This window comes from Callorhinchus milii, unplaced genomic scaffold (genome assembly GCF_018977255.1).
Source record: "Callorhinchus milii isolate IMCB2004 unplaced genomic scaffold, IMCB_Cmil_1.0 Scaffold29, whole genome shotgun sequence".
In the NCBI taxonomy this organism is placed as follows: domain Eukaryota; kingdom Metazoa; phylum Chordata; class Chondrichthyes; order Chimaeriformes; family Callorhinchidae; genus Callorhinchus; species Callorhinchus milii.
Window position 1 is genome coordinate 4208641 of NW_024704770.1, and position 20209 is coordinate 4228849.

The 20209-nt window shown below is 50.4% G+C and overlaps 1 protein-coding gene and 1 pseudogene across 1 annotated transcript; one reads left to right on the forward strand and one right to left on the reverse strand.

The window, feature by feature from the left end:
* Positions 1 to 2191: 2191 nt before the first annotated feature.
* On the forward strand, positions 2192 to 10397 carry LOC121851106 (protein GPR108-like). Its single transcript, XM_042344640.1, is given in 17 exon segments — positions 2192 to 2323; positions 2756 to 2770; positions 3492 to 3549; positions 4025 to 4137; positions 4631 to 4705; positions 5308 to 5418; positions 5957 to 5996; positions 5999 to 6089; positions 7068 to 7143; positions 7479 to 7552; positions 7764 to 7881; positions 8200 to 8330; positions 8577 to 8620; positions 8972 to 9021; positions 9454 to 9537; positions 9680 to 9801; positions 10138 to 10397. Coding segments are annotated over 17 exon segments (1419 nt in total). The 3' UTR covers positions 10223 to 10397.
* A 3461-nt stretch (positions 10398 to 13858) lies between these two features.
* LOC121851138 lies at positions 13859 to 18622 on the reverse strand (annotated as a pseudogene).
* Between the last annotated feature and the right edge of the window lie 1587 nt (positions 18623 to 20209).

Genomic DNA, 20209 nt, shown 5'->3' on the forward strand with positions numbered 1-20209 from the left:
GAAAAACATCAACATTAAGTTTCTACAGCTACCTTTCGCAAAGACCTACTTGACAGTAAAATCTTGGTAGAGAGCTTTAAAGATATTTTGATTAGTATTTATTAATGTTTTAGTGAAAAGCGTCTAATACAACAACAATAAAAATAAGTAGTCCAGAAGTTAACGAAATTGCTGTAATGTGCGTTGACGTTTTGTTCTCTCAGCCTCACAGTCATGTGGCTCAGCGGTCGAAGGGATTTTTACGACACATAGCACGATGTTAGGATAATAGTTCAATCAAATAAAATGCAAATAAAATGCTCAGTGCCCTTCCTGACCAGAAAAGTATTTTGAGCATTCTTTTTATTGTGTGCCCGCAGGATGAAAAATTACCGTTACCGAAGTGGATGCGTGTAAGAAAATCTGTCAAGCACAACGTGACCACGGGTTTGTATATAATTATTGCATCTGCAAAGCACACAATAAACAGAGTGTTGTTTTTTCGCTCTCTCCCTCTGGTTCACTCCACAAATCCCCCCATCCACCACGTTACTGTCGGTAAATTCACAGCAGCGGTCATGCAAAGGACCATTTCCAAACAATGACAACAAAACTCTTATTTGGGACTTTCCCCTCTCCTACAGCCCTCTGTTCCCCTCCACTACAGCCCTCTGTTCCCCTCCATTACAGCCCTCTGTTCCCCTCCAAGTCGGTGTTGATCCATCTCTCTCCGTGGAGCAAACTCTTGGTTCTCTTATTCCTCATTTCTTGGGCCTCGTGACACTCACAACCGGTGCGGTTACTGCTGTCAGTCACTCGCTGATCAGATTACAGAGCGTGGAGCTAAAATTAACCGGGACTGACTGCCAACATGTCAGCGGGAAACCCGATGAGCAAAAAACAACTAAGCTTTCCCTTAGTAAATAATGATTTGTTACTTGCTACCAGTTCACCAACCCCCCTACCCACCCGCACCACCCTCTGCCCACCCCCTACCCACCCCCTCTACCCTCTACCCACCCCCTCTACCCTCTACCCACCCCACCACCCTCTGCCCACCCCCTACCCACCCCCTCTACCCTCTACCCACCCCCTCTACCCTCTACCCACACCCTCCACCCTCTACACCTACGCATCCCCTCTACCCCCTACCCACCCCCTCTACCCCCTACCCCTACCCACCCCCTCCACCCACTACCCAACCTCCACCCCATCTATCCAGTCCTTCTACCCCCTCTACCCACCCCCTACCCACCCCCGGTGCCATGTACCTTCCCAGATGATCTGCCCATTGATGTTCTTGGCAAATTTGAACCAGAATCTCTCGCTGACGTTGTGCTGCAGTGAGATGTCGGTGACCCACAGCTGGGGCTGACCCTGGGGCTGGGGCTGACCCTGGGGCTGGGGCTGACCCTGGGGCTGACCCTGGGGGCTGTGAGCCGGGCTCATGGGCACCGCCTTCCCGGGATCCCAGTGACCGAGCTCCGGGCGGGAGCCCGACACACACAGCGTCTCAGCCCCACCGCCCACAGACACCACCACCGCGAAACTGAACAGCATAGCCACAGGGGGACAGCGGGGGGCGGGTCGGGGCGGGGGGACAGCGGGGGGCGGGGCGGGGGGACAGCGGGGGGCGGGACGGGGGGACATCGGGGGGCGGGGCGGGGGGACAGCGGGGGGCGGGGCGGGGGAACAGCAGGGGGCGGGGCGTGGTGACAGCGGGAGGCGGGGCGTGGTGACAGCGGGGGGCGGGACGGTGGGACAGCGGGGGGCGGGGCGTGGGGACAGCGGGGGGCGTGGCGTGGGGACAGAGGGGGGGCGGGGGGACAGCGGGGGGCGTGGCGTGGGGACAGAGGGGTGGGGCGGGGTGACAGCGGGGGCGTGGCATGGGGACAGAGGGGGGGGGGCGGGGGGACAGCTGGGGCGGGGCGTGGTGACAGCGGGGGGCGGGGCGTGGTGACAGCGGGGGGCGGGGCGGTGGGACAGCGGGGGGCGGGGCGTGGGGACAGCGGGGGGCGTGGCGTGGGGACAGAGGGGGGCGGCGGGGGGACAGCGGGGGGCGTGGCGTGGGGACAGCGGGGGGGGGCGTGGGGACAGCGGGGGGCGGGACGTGGTGACAGCGGGGGGCGGGGCGTGGTGACAGCGGAGGCGGGGCGTGGTGACAGCGGGGGCGGGGCGTGGTGACAGTGCGGAGGCGGGGTCTCCCGTACCAATGACGAGACGAGACTGCCCCTTGGTCCCGCCTGCTGTGTCATGTTACGTTGTGAGAGCTCGCAGCCGATTGGTGGAGGAGGCCGCCTGCCAGCCAGGCTGTGCCGGGAGTGGCGATTGGTCAACCGACGGGGTAGGACCCGCCTACTCACCGCCGGTTGGTGGAGGCCGACGTCTGTCAAAGCGGTGGCGGCAGGTGATTGGTGGATAGTGATGTCACTCGCTGTCACTCGCTCCCCCGGTGACATGATGGCCGCCGGCGGGAGACGGCAGCAGCAGCGGCGGCTCCTCAACACCTGTTTCCTCTGGATTGTCAGCCTGAGCGTGTGTGAGGGGTGCGGTGTAAATGCAAGTTGTTGTGGTTTGCTCCGACCACCATTTCCAGCCCCTTGAAGTCCTTCGAGACATCCTTCCATTGCTAAATGCGCTGCGTAAATGTCTATTGTGTTGCGTTGACGTTATCCGAGGATAGCGCTTTCCAGCCACAGGTAGATGAATCGGACACGTGTGTCCTGGAAAAGTACAATAAATCCACAAGGGAAACTCTCACTCTCTTCAAGTTTGATATGAATACGAATCAGTAAGTCCTGAGCTCGGCTGGTACTGAACTTCATACTCGTGGAGATAGGTTGTCGGAATAGAATGCGCTCTCTCTCTTTCCCTGGAGGGACGCCCCCTGTTTACCTAATTCTGGAGAGTGTTAGACGCAGGTTGCGAAGAGCCAAAGTTTGGGAGGGGGGTGGGGGGAGCCCAGAATGTGCATTGGGGTAACTGCTGGAGTCTAGCCAGCTAAATCCACATAGCTTGGCCATTGAGAGAGCCAGAGAGAGAGAGAGAGAGAGTGCTAGGACCACCCTACCCGCTAGTTAGGAGCTTTGGCTGCAGGGTTAACAGGAGCTGAGGGGGAGAATTCCCTGCCCCCAGTGACTGGTCAGCCCTTCCAGGGGCTGTCGATGGGGACCAGTGAGTGCCCTGGAACACTGTGGATCTGCCTGGCTCAGGAGCTGGACTAGAGACCATCACAGAGGCCTGGGTCGATTCCCACTTTCCGTGGCCAAGCATGTCACCTCGGAGCCAGTTCAGCCCCAAGGAGACCCTGCTTCCCTCCCTCCCTCCCCCCCCCGCGCCCCAATCACCGGCGATTAGTATGCTTGGGGGAGCCCAAAGTGTGCGTTGGGTTAACTGTTGGAGTCTAACTAGCCATTGAGAGAGAGCGCTTTCTGGCAATCTTTTCCGCTGCTTGTCCAGCTAGGATCACCCACATGGTGTTGGAGACAGATGTACAACCCTTGTGCCGGCAGAGTCTCCGTGAAGAAGTTTGGCGAGCAAAGGCAGCTGCTGATCGATGGCACAGACAAGGTGCGTGATGTGCCGTCCCAGACAGTGTCGGCCAAACCGATGATCGGTGCCGATAAACAGAAGAATAAACTGCCCGCGAAATCCCAAAATGGTACTGCCGGTAATCCGTCCAAAACTCCAGTTAACATTTAACATCAATTTAACAACATTTAATGTTGAGTCCCTGTAGTTCAGTGGTTAGAGCAAGCGAGAGGACCCGGGTTCCGTTCTCGGACGGGTCTGCAGAACGTTAGGCAAGTTTCCTTATCACGTCATTGAGACATCTCAAAGCGCTCCGCAGAATATATTGTAAAGTGGAGTGACGCAGCAGCCAATTGCGCACAGTGACCTACAAACAGTTGTGGGCCGAATGGCCTCCTTTTGTTCTGTAAATGTAAAACATCAATGGTGATACCTCGCGTAGCTCGTCCAAAGTTGCAGGGCCCCCCGAGCTGTATCTGATCCCGACGCTAACTGACCTTTAAACACTTGTCAGAGAAAAGCAGAAGGAAACGGGAGCAAAGTTCGATCGAGAGCAACAAGACTGACAGCCAGAGCAACACAGTGAAGAAACAAATCGGGAGCAACGACCAGGTCAAAGCCAAACAGGTTGGGATGTGTGACCGCGCAAGTTACTGAGGGAGGTGGGAAGGTGTGGGTCGTGATAACGAGATAATTGGAGTTGAGGTACAGATCAGCCATGATCTTATAGAACGGCAGAACAGGCTCGAGGGGCTGAATGGCCTCCTCCTATTCCTACGCGCCCAGAAAACAACACTTGCACCAATGGGTTTGAACAATTCAAAGGAAAGGTTTATTTTGTGTAAAAAAAAACGGGGGAACTACCTCTTCACATTCATCTTCTCCAGACTCCCCTTTACCTCTCCAGCTCCCAGCCCCATACCCGTGCCGTGCTTATCAGCCAGACGCTGGGGCCCAACTAGTACATACGGCTGGAAGTCAAAACAGGCCTGATTGAAATCCTGCGGCACATGCCTCGTAAGCGAGAGGACCTGGTTTTGATTCCCGGGCAGGTCAGGGGGAAACCTCCACGTACCTCTTGCTTACCTTCTTTCTCCCTCTCTCTGTCTCGCAACAAAAGGGCAAGAAGACTGAAGACACGAAGATGGAAACCTTTTATCCACTCGGGAAAATGAACGATTCCTACAACTTTAACGTAAGAATTTCATCTTCCATCCATCCATCCTGGTGGACAATTGACACTAAGCGCTTTTTTTAATTGCAAAACCTGAATTTTGACTTTTTGAACATTGTCCCATTTTTGAGGTGTGGGAGAGTGAGAAGTGCCAAATAATAATAATCCTCGCAATTTGATACAGCGGTTTTATGTTTTTTTTTAAAAAAGGGGAAGCCACAAGTCTTTTTGTGGTGTAATGTGTGGAGCCCTGTGGTTAGAGAGCTCACCTCGCAAGCGAGGATTTCGGGTCGGGGCAAAACCTGAGGCAAGTTTTCTTACTCCACAGATACACACTCACACACGCACATGCCTCTGTTGACCCAGCAGTAAGCAGGAACCCAGTTGTCAGTTGATTGGAGATTCGCTTTCCCGGAGGTAATAATCCCTTCAACAACAATAATAATGTGGTCACTCAATCCATGACTATTTGCGGGGACACTGCTGTGCACAATTGGCTGACACGTTTCACCCACAAAATATAGAGTCAATTCACTTTACAGTGTGTCCTACAGCTTGATCAGGCGCTGAATCAAAGGTCAGGATTTTTATTATATTATTGTTTTGTGATGTTGTTATTGCAGTTCTTTGTGAAGGTGATGTCCACGAAGGAGCAAGGCCTGTATACCCTGAGCTTTCACAACTGCTGCAACGCAGCCCCGGGAAAGCAAGGTGCGGTGGTGTTCGATATGAAGGTGAGTCAATGAACCTTCCTCTAACTGATCCTTCTAAACCAGGGGGGTTTCCAAACTTTCTCCCAGCTCCTCGGGCCCCGAAACGATCTCTCGGCCCCCGTCCCCCCACATGCTCTAACCCGCTGGACCTGAGCTGTATTTATAACTATAATAATAATGATCCTTGCATTTGATATATGCACCTTATCACATCTTCGAGACGTCTCAAAGCGCTTCACAGGATTTCACTGTGAAGTGGAAAGACTGTGAGTTTTGTGGGCGGGCAAACACGTCAGCCGGTTTGCGACCAGCGACGACATCCCGGGGAGATCAGCAACAACAACAACTTGCTGTATTTATGCAGCGCCCCCTCACCAAGGGTAGCGTCCCAGTCAAAACCATTTGAGTCGCCCTTGGTTCCAAACCCCTGACTGTCTAGCGCCTTCAGATGTTGTCCCGATGTGAAAAGCACCTAATACAAATGTCATTTGGTATTTAGTATTTTGCATTGAGCGTTTCCAGCAGAGGCCGTGACTTTCTAAATCTTCCTTTTCCCTAGATTGATATAAGAGCGAGGAATCCTAAGAATTTCCTGTCAGCCGGGAAATGCCGCTGCCTCTGTTGTACATGGTCATGTCTGGCTTCTTCTTCACTGCGGCTGTACACTGGGTTTACTTGCTCCTGAAGTACAGGTACAGCAAGCCTTTCCACAACTCCTTTCCTTACCCGACTTTAATTGACTTTGATTGACTCCGGAACATCGCCAGACTACGGCATTACCTCACCCCTCACGCTGCTGAAACTCTGGTCCACGCCTTTATCACCTCAAGGCTGGACTATGGGAACTCTCTCCTCGCCGGCCTTCCCGCCACCTCCCTCCACAAGCTGCAGGTCATTCAGAACTCTGCAGCTCGTGTAATGTCCCGCACCAGGCTTCGGGACCACATCACTCCCAACCTCGCTCGCCTCCACTGGCTCCCCATCCCCCAGAGGATTGATTTCAAGATCCTCATCCTCACCTACAAGGCCATTCACGGCCTTGCTCCCTCCTACCTCTCCAACCTACTATCCCCCTACCTACCTGCCCGTACCCTCCGTTCCTCTGGCTCCGGTCTGCTCCACGTCCCCCGCCCCAATCGCCCTACCATCGGTGGGCGGGCCTTTAGCCTCTCAGCCCCCAGGCTCTGGAACTCTATCCCCCAGTGCCTTCGCCTTGCTTCCTCCCTTTCCTCCTTCAAGGCCGGTCTCAAAACCTTTCTCTTTCACCGAGCCTTCAGCTCCCCTCTCGACTCTCTTCCCCCTCCCTTCCCTCCCGTTACACTGACCAGTTCCCCCCTCCTCGCTCCCTCCCTTCCCTCCCCTCACCCTGACCATTTCCCCCCTGCTCGGGTCATGACCCAACTGTGCAGTGCCTTGGGACGTCCTCCTGACGTGAAAGGCGCTTTATAAATGGAATCTTGTTGTTGTTGTTGTTGTGTCCGTCCAGATACTACTACTAATACTACTAATGATCCTCGCATTTGATATAGAGCCTTACCACGTCTCAAAGTGCTTCCCAGGACACACTGTAAAGTGAAATGACTGTTTTTTTTGGATTTTACTTGACAAAAACTGCTCCCAGACTGTTAAAACCCCATTCTGTGTGTCTGCCTCTCTGTCCCCACACTCAGGTTCAGTGTCTTTAAAATCCGCTGGCTGATGGCTTCACTTGCGTTCACCAAGACTGTTTCCATCCTGTTCCACGCTGTGAGTATAATAATGATAGAGTTTGCTATAGGAGTGGAAACCATTTTGACTCGCACTCCACATCTTTCCTTCTTTCCCCAGCTAGGACTGGGGTGATGGGGGGACGGAGTTTAGTGTGTGTGATATGGAGCCAGTGGAGACTGGCGAGGCCTGGGGTGATGGGGGATGGAGTTTACCACGGGTGAGTATGCAGGCAGCGGAGTTTTGGGATTAGATTATCATATGCAAGAGCGTGACGGTTTTATAATCAACAGGGATCACTCAAGACAGGTTGAGCTTCTATTACACGGCTGATTCCAGCCAGGCTAATGTACATAGATTTGTCTCCCTTACAGATAAACTACCATTTCATTGCTGTTCGAGGGTATGCCATTGAAGGCTGGGCTGTGATGTACTACATCACTCATCTGTGAGTATATTGATTACAGAGTTCTAGAAATTATCATATTATAATAATCCTTGCATTTGATGCTGCGCCTTATCATGTTGTTGAGATGTCTCAAAGCGCTCCACAGAATACACTGTAAAGTGGATTGGCACTACCCTGCATGAGCGAGGGCTGCTGTGTAAATGCAAGCTGCTGGTCTGTGGTTTTTGACAGTGTTTTCCTTGTTGTGAAGGTTGAAAGGCGCTCTGCTCTTCATCACTTTGGCTCTAATCGGCATTGGCTGGGCATTCGTCAAGTACATTCTGTCAGACAAGGACAAGAAGATCTTCATGATAGTCATTCCTCTCCAGGTCAGTGGTGTGTGTGTGTGAGTGCGCGCGGGTATAGGTGTCTGTGTGTGGGGTATGGGTGTGCGGGTGCGGGTATGTGTGGGTATGAGTGTGTGCGGGTGTGTGTGTGAGTGCTTGCAGGTCTGGTTGTGTGTGCATGGGGGTGTCGGGGATGTGTGAACGTTGTGTGATTCTGCACATGTGACTGTAACAAACAATAAAGAATCCTTCCATTGGATACAGCGCCTTTCACACGGGCGGGTAATGTCTCGAAGCGTTTCAGAGTTTAACAGAGACTTTGCGCATTTTGTAGACATTTTGTTGCGTCTCTGCTTCAAGGTATTGGCGAATACAGCTTATATAATCATCGATTCAACAGAGGAAGGGACCAGTGATTACGCCTTGTGGAAGGAAACCTTGTTTCTGGTGGACCTGATCTGCTGTGGGGCCATCCTGTTTCCTGTCGTGTGGTAAGAATCTTAATCAAAGGCTAAAGAGAGAGAGTACAGCGAGGGGTGGTCTTGGATTTTCTTTTTAGGGCGATACTCAATCCTCTGGGGACGGGGGTCTGTCGGGTCACAGAGTTTTGTGCAGGAGAGAGGAAAGACACATCTTGTGAAGCGCTTTTGGGACCTGCTCCAGACTTGGCTGAAAAGACAAACGAGCTATTGGTCCACGTCCCAGTTTCATTCCCTACATCGCTTTCTGCTTTTCAGGTCGATCAGACACTTGCAAGAGGCGTCCAGTACGGATGGTAAATGTCAGTGACCTGCAGGTTAATCCTGTCCCTGGGAAGTCCTGCACTCGGTAGCTTGAGAGCTCCATTTACTGCCTTCAGTAAATACTAGACGGTCTCATATCAGTGTCATTTCGCCCTTTTTATGCTGTTACCTGGTGTTCTGATGTTCTCCATGTTGACTCCTTGAATTAGGTGCCTGGAAAATTGTCTTGTAAGGCAGTGTGTGTGTGTGTGTCTGTGTGTGTCGCTCTCCCCTGTTCTAATCGAGATATAGAAGCTGTTGAAGATTGTGTTGTGGCTGAAGAAGGTCTGATCTCTCATTTCTCTTCACTAACTGTTCGTTTCTCTCCTGCATCTGACGTCGATCGGCAGCTGCTATGAGCCTGGCCAAGCTGAAACTCTTCAGACATTTTTATGTTATGGTAGGTACCTGCACTGGCAGTGACAACAACAATGTGCTTATATATAGGACCCCTCATGCGAGGTAGCGTCCCAGAGCGCTGGGTACTCGGAACAACAACAAATGGCATTTACATATTGCCAATGGTGAGTCAGACAGGGCAGGCAGACAAGGAGCAGCCCAGAGTAACCATACTATGAGTTAAGGCTGTCCGATAGTAGGGGGCAGTTTGAGAGCTCTCCCTGACCATCTGCTTCAAGCAAAGATGTGGGAGTCCGTCTGTTCGTCTGTCTGCAGATCTGTGTTATTCAGTGTTGGTTCATCCACAAGACATACACATAGTCATTGAACTTCACACTGTATCCCGTGACCCACTGTGGACCTGAAAGGCGCCGCGTCGAACATAAGGTAATGATGGAAAATTATCTTCACGGTTTTTCTCACTTTTCTGCAGATTGTTTGTTACATCTGCTTCACCAGGATCATCGCCATTCTCCTCAAATTCACCGTCCCATTCGAGTGGCAATGGCTGTACAGTGTAAGTCTGACATGACGTGACACAGATACAAAACACAGCAGTGTAGCCTTCACAGAACAAACTGTAAAATGTAGTGACTGTTTAGTTGGTTGCAGTGTCAGACTGCTCTGTGATCAGCAACTGTTTTTGTGAACCCCCTCAGCTGCTTGTAGAGGTGTCCACACTGGTGTTCTTTATCTTAACCGGCTACAAGTTCCGACCGGCCTGCAATAACCCTGACCTGCAGCTGCCACTAGACGAGGAAGATACTGCAATGGATGAGGTGTAAGTAACAATTTTTAATCCATCAGAATAATGCAACGGAGGTCATTTCATGGCTTAAGTAATTCGGAGCTTTGCAGCTTTCCCTTTTTTGGAGGGTGCGGGATGGGGGTGGGGAGTTATCTTTCTTTGTGTTTTGCAATTGTTATAATTCTCGTATTCGATGTGCTGCTTTTCACACGTGAAGGACGTCTCAAAGCGCTTCACAGGATACACTGTCTCCAACGTCCATCTGAACAGATGGTGTGGTGGTTATGGGGTTGGGGTCGAGGAGGAAGAGAGAGAGAGAACTACATACACCGTGGACTATTAACTTACAAAGTGCATTTTCTCAAATAGATTGACTGAGTCGGGTTTGCTGGAAAATGTGACCAAATTGAAGAAAACGAGCAATGGGAGAGACAAACTGCGGGATACCTCTTGATTAAGCCACCGTATTCTGTTTCTCTGTGTGTGAGTGAGTGTGTGTGAGTGTGAATGAAGTAAAAACCTTTCCCAGAATCCAGCCACTGCACCCCAAAGCTGTGGAACTCTCTCCCTCAGTCACTCCGCCTTGCGCCCCCCCCTCTCCATTTTCAGCTCGCTCTTGAAGACCTTCCCACCCCATCACCCCCCCACCCCACCCCATCACCCCCTGACCCCACCCCCCTCACCCCACCCCTCACCCCCCACCCCCGTCCCTCTCTCTCGCTCTTCTCCCCTTGTACTGGTTTGGGTGCCACCCCCCGACTGGTCACTGGATTCAAACTTCCAAATCTTTGCCATTTGAGCCTTTTTTTAAAATATACTGTGTATATATATATATACACGTGTGTGTGTATATACATGTGTGTGTATATATGTATACCTGTGTGTGTGTGTGTGTATACACGTGTGTGTGTGTGTATATATATGACGGGAAGCCATGCGTTTGAGTTTGTAAAAATGATCAGTAAAATGCAAACCTTTGCTGATCTGAGACGGCTGTTTTCTTACCCGCGACACCCACAGGACCGGGACTGAGGGACACCCCCCACACACAGTCACAGACACCCCCACACACAGTCACACACACCCCCACACACAGTCACACACCCCCACACACAGTCACACACACCCCCACACACAGTCACACACCCCCACACACAGTCACACACCCCCACACACAGTCACACACAGTCACACACTCGCCCACACACAGTCACATACTCGCCCACACACAGTCACACACTCACCCACACAGTCACACACTTGCCCACACACAGTCACACACACCCCCCCCCACACACACACACACCCACGCACACACCCCCCCCCACACACAGTCACACACACCCCCACACACAGTCACACACACCCCCACACACAGTCACACACCCTTACTCACAGTCACACACACCCACACACACAGTCACACACCCCCACACACACACCCCCACACACAGTCACACACAGTCACACACACAGTCACACACACACCCACACACAGTCACACACCCACCCTGACACACAGTCACACACACCCCACACACAGTCACACACTCCCCCACACACAATCACACACCCCCACATACAGTCACACACACCCCCACACACAGTCACACACACCCCCACACACACCCCCACACACACCCCCACACACAGTCACACACCCCCACATACAGTCACACACACCCCCACACACACCCCCACACACAGTCACACACACCCCCACACACAGTCACACACACCCCCACACACAGTCACACACAACCCCACACACACCCCCACACACAGACACACAGCCCCACACACACCCCCACACACAGTCACACACACCCCCACACACAGTCACACACACCCCCACACACAGTCACACACACCCCCACACACAGTCACACACACCCCCACACACAGTCACACACCCCCCCACACATACACACCCCCACACACCCCCACACACACACATTCACACAGTCACACACCCACACAGTCACACACCCACACAGTCACACAGTCACACACCCACACAGTCACAGTCACACACACCCACACAGTCACAGTCACACACACCCCCACACACCCCCACACAGTCACACCCACACAGTCACACACACCCACACGCGCCGAAGGAACGCTCCGGGAGTGCGGGGACTGTGGCGGCGCCGAGAGCTCTACAGCGGTCAGAGCCGCGGGAACCGGAGGGGGTGAGGGGGGTCCGAGGGGGGAGGGGGGTCCGGGGGCTGAGGGGGTCTGGGCCCCGGGGGGTGAGGGGGGTCCGGGCCCCGGGGGAGGGGGGGTGAGGGGGTGCCCCGGGGGGTGAGGGGGGTCCGCGGGGGGAGGGGGGTCCGGGCCCCGGGGGTGAGGGGGGGTCCGTGCCCCGGGGGTGAGGGGGGGTCCGGGGGCTGAGGGGGGTCCGGGCCCCGGGGGGAGGGGTGATGGGGGGTCTGCAGTTGGGGGTAACCGTCATTATCGGTTCATTTTATTTATTACATTTGATTATTTTGTTATTTTTTACGTTTTTAATGAATTTTATTTCATTTAATTTTATGTCATTTTTACTGTACTTTATGTCCTTTTATTTTATTTTATATTTTATGTTCTCTGCAGTTTAATTTTAATTATATCATTAATTTTATGCAATTTTATTATGTTTTATTTTATTATTTATTATGTTGTAATTCAATTTTAATTTACGTCAATTTGTTTGATTTTGTTATATTTTGTTTGATGTAATTTTATTTCTTTATTTGATTTTATTTACTTTGACTACTGACTTTTCGCTTAAAGTTTCCTTTTAATTTAATGTCTTCCGATTTGTTTTTTTTCTAAAAATTTATTTTAATGCATTATTGCATCGTGTGAATGAATTAATCTAAACCGATTAATGATTATAATGATATAATATATAATTAATATAATATATATAATATAATAATAATAAACATGAGCGTCTGCATGGGGAGGGGAGGGGAGTGGGGGGAATTACTGCCGGAGTGTAATCAGCTAAAACCACACAGATTGCTCATCTGAAAACACTACTAATAATATAATAATAATAATAATAATCCTTGCATTTGATATAGCGCTGTTCACGTCGGGAGGACGTCCCAAAGCGCTTCACAGAACACCCTGTAAACTGAATTGACTGTATATTTGTGGGGGAACGCGGCAGCCAATTGCGCACAGCAATGTCCCACAAACAGTCGTAGATTGAAAATGACCAATTTATTATTGTTTTTGGTTTTGGAGGATTATTATTAGGCTCTGTGTGGAGTAAGGAAACTTGCCCAAGATTTGGCCCTGAGCTCCCGGGATTGAACTCAGGTCTCTCACTCGCAAAGCGATTGCTTTAACCACTGAGCCTCAGGACTCCACAAAGGAGAGGGAATAGCGCTGTGCGTTCACCTACAAAATACACAGACTCCGTGAGAGCTCGAGGGGGTTTGGGGGGAGAGAGGAAAGATGACCGAAAGAGCGGTCACAGAGAGGTAGGTCTTGTGATGAGGGTCGGAAGGCTTGCCAAGTACTGTGAACGCCGGAGAGGTCAAGTTACAGACAGGACCATATTTATTAGGATAGCACAGCAAACATAACGACCCAATCTGACCACGAAGGGGGAACCGGGAGAAGAACAGTTTGGCCTCATTGAACTCTTCCCCATTCATGACCTGTTTCAGGTAGAGGTTAAGGATTCCCCCCCTACCCACTGCCCCCCCAGCGATGCGACGCGACAAGAGAAGGGAGTTTCTCTCTCCCGACCAAAAGCACAGTCAAAGAGGTAAGTCTTGTGGCGTAATTTGAAAGGAGGGAGGGAGGGGAGGGGAGGGAGGGATGGGAGGGGAGGGGAGGGAGGGAGTGGAGGGGAGTTGGTGGACTCCAGGATGGAGTTCCAGAGAGCAGAGTGGGGGGGCCCAAAGGTTCGTCATGATGATGTTGCGGATGCTGTTGATAATAATATTGCTCGCATTTGATGTAGCGTCTTATCTTGTCTCAAAAGTGCCACACACAGAATATACTGTGGAGTGTAGTGACTGTATATTTTGTGGGGGAAACGACTCTGTTGCCGTTGTGGTTGATTTTGGCTGTTGAACCTTATCGGTCAGTGCGGTGAAATCTCACCGCTTCGAAAGCAATTGCAAGTTATGATCCTGAGGAGAGTGAAACTAATTTTGAACATGGTCCCGTGGTTAAAGAGCAAACTATAAAACGTACGCACGGACAGGTTTCCTGTGTTGTCCGCATATTTCATTGCTGTCAGAGGTGTGTAGAGTACATTCGTTTGGTAACGAAAAACTGGCCTCTCCATGCTGATCACTTTCATAGTTGCCTGGGAAAAAGGAAGTACTTTAGAATAACCACGGAATATAGTTAATAACCTAAATAGTTGTTTTCTACGTTGTTAGCAGATGTCCGATGTTTTCAACGATCAAAGATGCTTCAGACCTCACAGATTCGATCCTGTTTTTTTGTTGCAAATCCCAACATCTGTGTTTCTTTGACATTTAGTTATTTATAATAATAATAATAATCCTTGTGTTCGATAGAGCTCCTTATCACAACGGGAAGACGCCTCAAAGCAAGCGCTTCCTCGGGATTTCCATTGTAAATTGTAGTGACTGTGTGTCTTGTCGGCAAACACAACAGCCACGTCCTTGCAAACAGCCATGAAGTGAATGACCGGTTTTATCCTGGGGGTGTGGGGGGTGGGGGGACCTCGGTCTTAACATCTCATCATCTCACAATATATCCCGCAATACCCCCCCAGCACTGTGCTGGTTAATGAGCCCGGATTGTGAGTTTGCTGAATACCTGTGCAATAGCGTCCGGAGTCTGACCCATTGTCATAAAGATGTCGTGGGAAGCAGGAAGATAGACGTCCTTAAAATACTGGACAGTCACTGGGTCTACTCCCGGGAACTCTGATTGAGACACCTCCTCCATCATCTTCATCTCGAATTCTGTGTTGACCGGACCTGGTTCAATCATTGACACGCTAAATCAATTCAAATAAAATCAAAATTAATCTGGTCAAGTCGTACCTATGTTGTTTCATTCGGTTAGTTATTGGGGCAGCTGAGGGTCTGACACGGGGAAACACTTCGCTGTGTTTAGGGGTCTCTAAACCCAAGTCGGTAAGTCACCTGCACACAGAAATCTCTGTGTCTTGAAATGAAATGCACATTCTCTCTCCCCCCCTCTCTCTCTTGGACCCGGGAGGGATGCATCTTGCCCAGAGGCAAGAGTGCCTCTGAATGAGCTGACCCCCAATTCTGGAGAGTATTAGGCAGGGTGGGGATGGCCAAGGCCTGGGGACCTTAGAGAGTCCATTGGTAGGGAGGGTACCTTAACCAAGTAACTGCTGGAGTTTACCCACCAGCTAAAATCTGTGTATCAAAAAGTCAAAACTTACTAGATATTGAATTTCAGAAGTTGAACCGCAAGGCTCTCACAGAATCCCTCGATGGCAAATTTGGAGGCAGCGTACACGTCATTAAATACCACTCCTAAGCAAAAAGAAGTCCTGTTAAATTGTATCCCAGTAGCTATGAAAGACCTCTCCCTACTTCTCTGATTTACTCGTACTCCACTCTCCTGCGACCCCATCCCTCCCTTCGCTTAGCTAACTCGGATGACCTCCCCCCACCCCCATCCCCGCACCATCAATGGGTGTCGTTACTTCAGCCACCACATCTAAATTATGCAGTAATGTCTAAACCGGCACATCAGAATATGCAGCTGCCCCCTACCGCCCCCGCCCCCATCATAACCCTCCACTCCCCTAATCTAGTACCCTCCAGAATGAGGTAAGTGGGGTACATCTCTCGAGGGGGGAGAGAGAGTGTGTGCCAGATGGGGAGATTTCCACGTGTAGGTGGCATATGCACGTGTAGGACTCTAGGTCTGTTTTGGAGACTCGAAGCAAGGAGATGGGTTTTCACGCGTGGAGGTCAGACTCCTGGATGATCAAAGAAAAATGCCATGAATTTAAGCGCCTGTACCTTGCAGACCTATGACACTGCTCATCACGACAATGTGTCCAATTTGCCTTTTCTTCATATCGGGCAGCAGAGCTTTGATCATACGAACAACCCCCAAAAGATTTGTTTCAAAGATAGTTTTCATTTCCTCGATGCTCAGGTTTTCACTGGTCCTATCTTTCCAACCCCTGCGTTGTTGACTTGATCAAAATAATTCTGATGTTAATAACAATAGTAATCTTCGCATTTGATGCAGCGCCTTATCGTGTCATCGAGACATCTCAAAGCGCTTTCCAAAGTTATGCTATCAACCCTTCAAAACACTGCCCCGTGATACATGAACAAAAAGTTGTTGTTGTTCAAGTGTAGTGACTGTGTGTGAAGCATTCATTAAGGAGGATGTTGGTAAGCTATTTCCAATTGCTGAAGAGTCTGCGGAAGGTGTGTGTTCGGGGTAAACGAATAGAACAAATTAATATCTTCAATAGAAGATAGACAGCGGTAGATTGACTGGAGAGTTTAGGAGGAGCTTCTTCATGGGGAGGGTATGAGAATGTGGAACTTACTGCTGTGGTTAAAGCAGAAATCTTTTAAGTGTTTAAGAGGAAACCTGATGCAGAGATGTAGGGACTCAATGTTGGAGTTCCAGAGAGCTTACCTCTGCAATAAACTTAATGTACCAGTTATCAGCCCAACTGCACACCCTATCAAGCTCTCTCACTGAGTAGGGGAGTTGGCTGGAGTACTTTGGGTAGCAGAATGGTTGGTGATGGGACAGGTAGAGGTGGGGGGGATAGGTAGGGTGGGGGGCAGAGAAGAATCGGGTGGTATTTAATGAATACACAAGGGAGAAGTGACTAGAAGGGTGTCAGGAAGGTGGGATATAAACACCGGCTTCGACGAGTTGGGTGAAAAGGCCTGTTTGCACGCTGTCTGGTTGTGTGTTACTCTTGAGTACGCAAAGCTTCACTCGCTTACCCACGATATCGACTCGCCCGGCTTGAATGCTGCTGAGACACTGGGTCACAGACTCATCATAGCAGACGTCCAGCTGTGCGATGTGTATTGTTTTGTTCAGCGTCGCTCCAGCCGCCTCTTCCAACTTCCCTTTTTGACTCAAGTTCCTCATTGTCGCGATAACTTTCCATACAGACGCCCCCATCACAGCCCCCACACAGACCAAAGAATAGCGTTAACTCGGTCACTCCGCTTCACAGTTAAATCCCACCCAAACGCTTCGAGACACCCTCTCGACATGGAAGGCTGACTGATCCCACAGATTTGAATCACTTTCTCTTCTATTAAACATTGTCGCCCTCTGGCTCAGTCGGTAGCTCTCTTGTTTCTGAGTCAGAAAGTTGTGGGTTCAAGTGGGTGGGGGACGTGAAACTCGTAGAGTCTAAGATGACTATATGAGTTATTATTAAGATGGTATTCAAGTAACGGGAATTTCCCCCACTCTCTCAAGAGAAAAAAAAATCCTGTCAAGCGCTTTGAGACGTCAAGAAGACGTGAAGAGCGCTGTATCAAATGTAAGGACTATTATTATTATTACTATGATAAAATTCTGAATGTTGACCCAATCGTTAGTAATCTTCGCATTCCACACCTGTTTTTCATGTCGTGAAGTGCTTTGCAGGATTTCACAGTGTTTTTTGTTGGCCACTGGCGTCGCTGTAATTTAGTGATCAGAATTAGACAGAAAGCTTATGATGTATAAATGTATCACATGTCCCCTGTTAATCCTTTTACACCTAATCTTCTCGAACTAAATCACTGTAACACTCCAGATAAATGACCCTGTACTGGACTGTTTCATAACAAACACAAACACATCTTGAATTGCAGTAAAATAATCAAGTTGATTTGGGGGTGAACTTTGGTCCATGTAAAAAATAAAAATGACGAAATAGACTTTACTGCAGTTTTTTTGTTTGCTAATGATCTTAACGTTAATTAATAATTGATGATAATAATAATCCTCGCATTTAGACAGCACCTTATTACTTTCCGTCTCAAAGCACTTTGCCGGATTCGCTGTCGAGTGCAGTGACTGTGTGTTTTGTGGCGAATGTGGAGCTGAATTGCAACACCGACGTCCCCGAGAAGAGCGAGGAAGCAAATGAGTGATTTTATGGTGGGGGTTGGAGGGGGCAATTTGTCAGGCAGAACAGGGTTGTGGGGGAGAGAAACTCTTCTCTTTTCCGACAGCTTCTTTAACTTCTGCCTGAACGGGGAGGAAGCTCGGTTTAATGCCGCCCGCACACACACACACACACACACGCCCCCCCCCCCCCCCCCCCCCCCCCCTACCCCGCGCCACACCGGAGCGTCAGTCTGGACCGTGTGAACTCAACCCAAGGGGGCTCGAACCCACAACCTCCCACCTCGGAGACCAGAGCGCTGGCCGGCGGCTGAGCTACGGCACGAGACAGCCGAGCATGGAGTCCTGCAGCTCAGTGGTTAGAGCACTCGCTTTGCAAGCGAGGACCTGAGTTCAACTCCAGGCAGGGCGAAACCTTGGGCAAGTTTCCTTACTCCACATGCCTAATAATAATCCCTCCAAAAACAAAAAACAATAATAAATTGGTCATTTTCAATCTACGACTGTTTGTGGGACATTGCTGTGCGCAATTGGCTGCCGCGTTCACCCACAAATAGACAGTCAATTCACTTTACAGTGTGTTCTGTGAAGCGCTTCAGGACGTCCTCCCGACGTGAAAAGCGCTATATCAAATGCAAGGATTATTATTATTATTATTATCAGCAAGCCACCTTCCGTGAAATCGCTTCAGTGGGTCGCTAGCGAGTTGCACAGCGAGCCTCGGATCGATCCCCGAGGAGCAGCCAGTGATCAGCGCGACTTTCTGCCCGTCGCTCGCCATTGCTGACAGAGCCCAGGAGCCTGAGCCGGACACTGGAGAGGCTCAGCGGCTGGAGAGATGGGATAAGCTGTCATCTTAAGCGAGGGACGTTTACGTCACCTTTGTGCACTCGGACCGGTAATCCACCGTGGACACCGATTACAGGCGGTTTCCAGCTGCCTTAGGTCGGCTCAGAGTTTTAATAACAAGAAGAAGAATCCTTGCATTTGGATATAGCTCTTTATCACGTCGTTGAGACGTCTGAAAGAGCTTCACAGGATGTACTGTAAAGTGGATTCACTTTAAATAAATTAGATAGGGAAGGGTACCAAGCCCAGCTCAGCGGGTTACGCTGCCCGGACATCTTAGGTTGGTTTACTGACTACAACGCAGGGCTTAGTTTAATTTTTTTGGATGCTGTGGATTGATTTTCCTCCCAAATCCCCATTTCTCTCTCTCCCTCCCTCCCAGCTCCCTCCCTCCCTATGGGTTTCTCCAGCGAGTGCAGATGAACGCCCCAGGTTCAATTCCCTCGCTCGCTTTAACTCGATCAGTGAGCATAGCTCAGCCAGTTGGTCAATTGGCCTGAAAGGCCAACTTCCATCAGTGGCCTAGCCTTCAGCCAATGCGCCCTCTAACCTCTGGACTCCCTTCCCCTACTACCCCTCCGCCTGTGCCCTCTTTATCTTTAATAGATAAGCCAACTGATGACCTAGTTCTTCAACTGCGCGATGATCCCCCCTCCCCCCGCCCACCGTGCAATGCTCCAAGATGATGCCCTATGTGATGGGCGCTTCGTGAACGCAAGTTGTCGTGTGTTTTGTGGGCAAACGCGGCAGTTAATTTACACATTTTGACATCTCGCAAAAATGGCCGTGAAGTGAACGACCAGTTGTAGCTGTGGTGATGATGGGGTGGGGGGAAGGAGGGACTTGTCGGTCAGGATAGTTGAGGTGGTGGGGAATGGCTGGGCTGTGTAACATGGGGGAATTCTACGTTCCCTGCGCTAGAACCTTTAATTGAACAATATTATGGGGGAAGCTGAGTAAACTAGCGGTTCTTTGAACTCTTGTGTTATTGACTCTGTGTTGCGCAGCATTTGACTGTTTACACTGTGAACACAGAGAGGAACAAATTAGTCATTATCGATGGCAGAGAATCGGAGCCCAAAATTCCACCCCGTCTCACTCTTTTTTAAATTGATTGATTGATTGATGGATTGATGGATTGATTGATTTAGAGGGGTTTAGAATTGTAGCACCTACAGGAGGCCATTCGGTCGATCGAGTCCGTCCCAGCTCTCCGAGCAAGCTTTCCACTCAATCTCACTGTCTGCACCCTATCCCCAATCCCTTCAAGTCTCTATCCTTCTACATGTGTATACCCCCCTTCATGTACGTTGTCAGGTTGGCTCAGTGGTAGCTCGCTCTCTCTCTCTCGCCTCTCGAGTCAGAATGTTGGGGGCTCCATCTCCATGTCAGGACTTGGAATCACACACGTAGGCACATCCGTAAGATGACATATCAGTTCAGTGCTGGGGGTGCGCTGCATTGTTGGAGATGCCGTGCTTCAAGTGAGGTTAAACTGAGGTCCTGTCTGCCTCTTCAG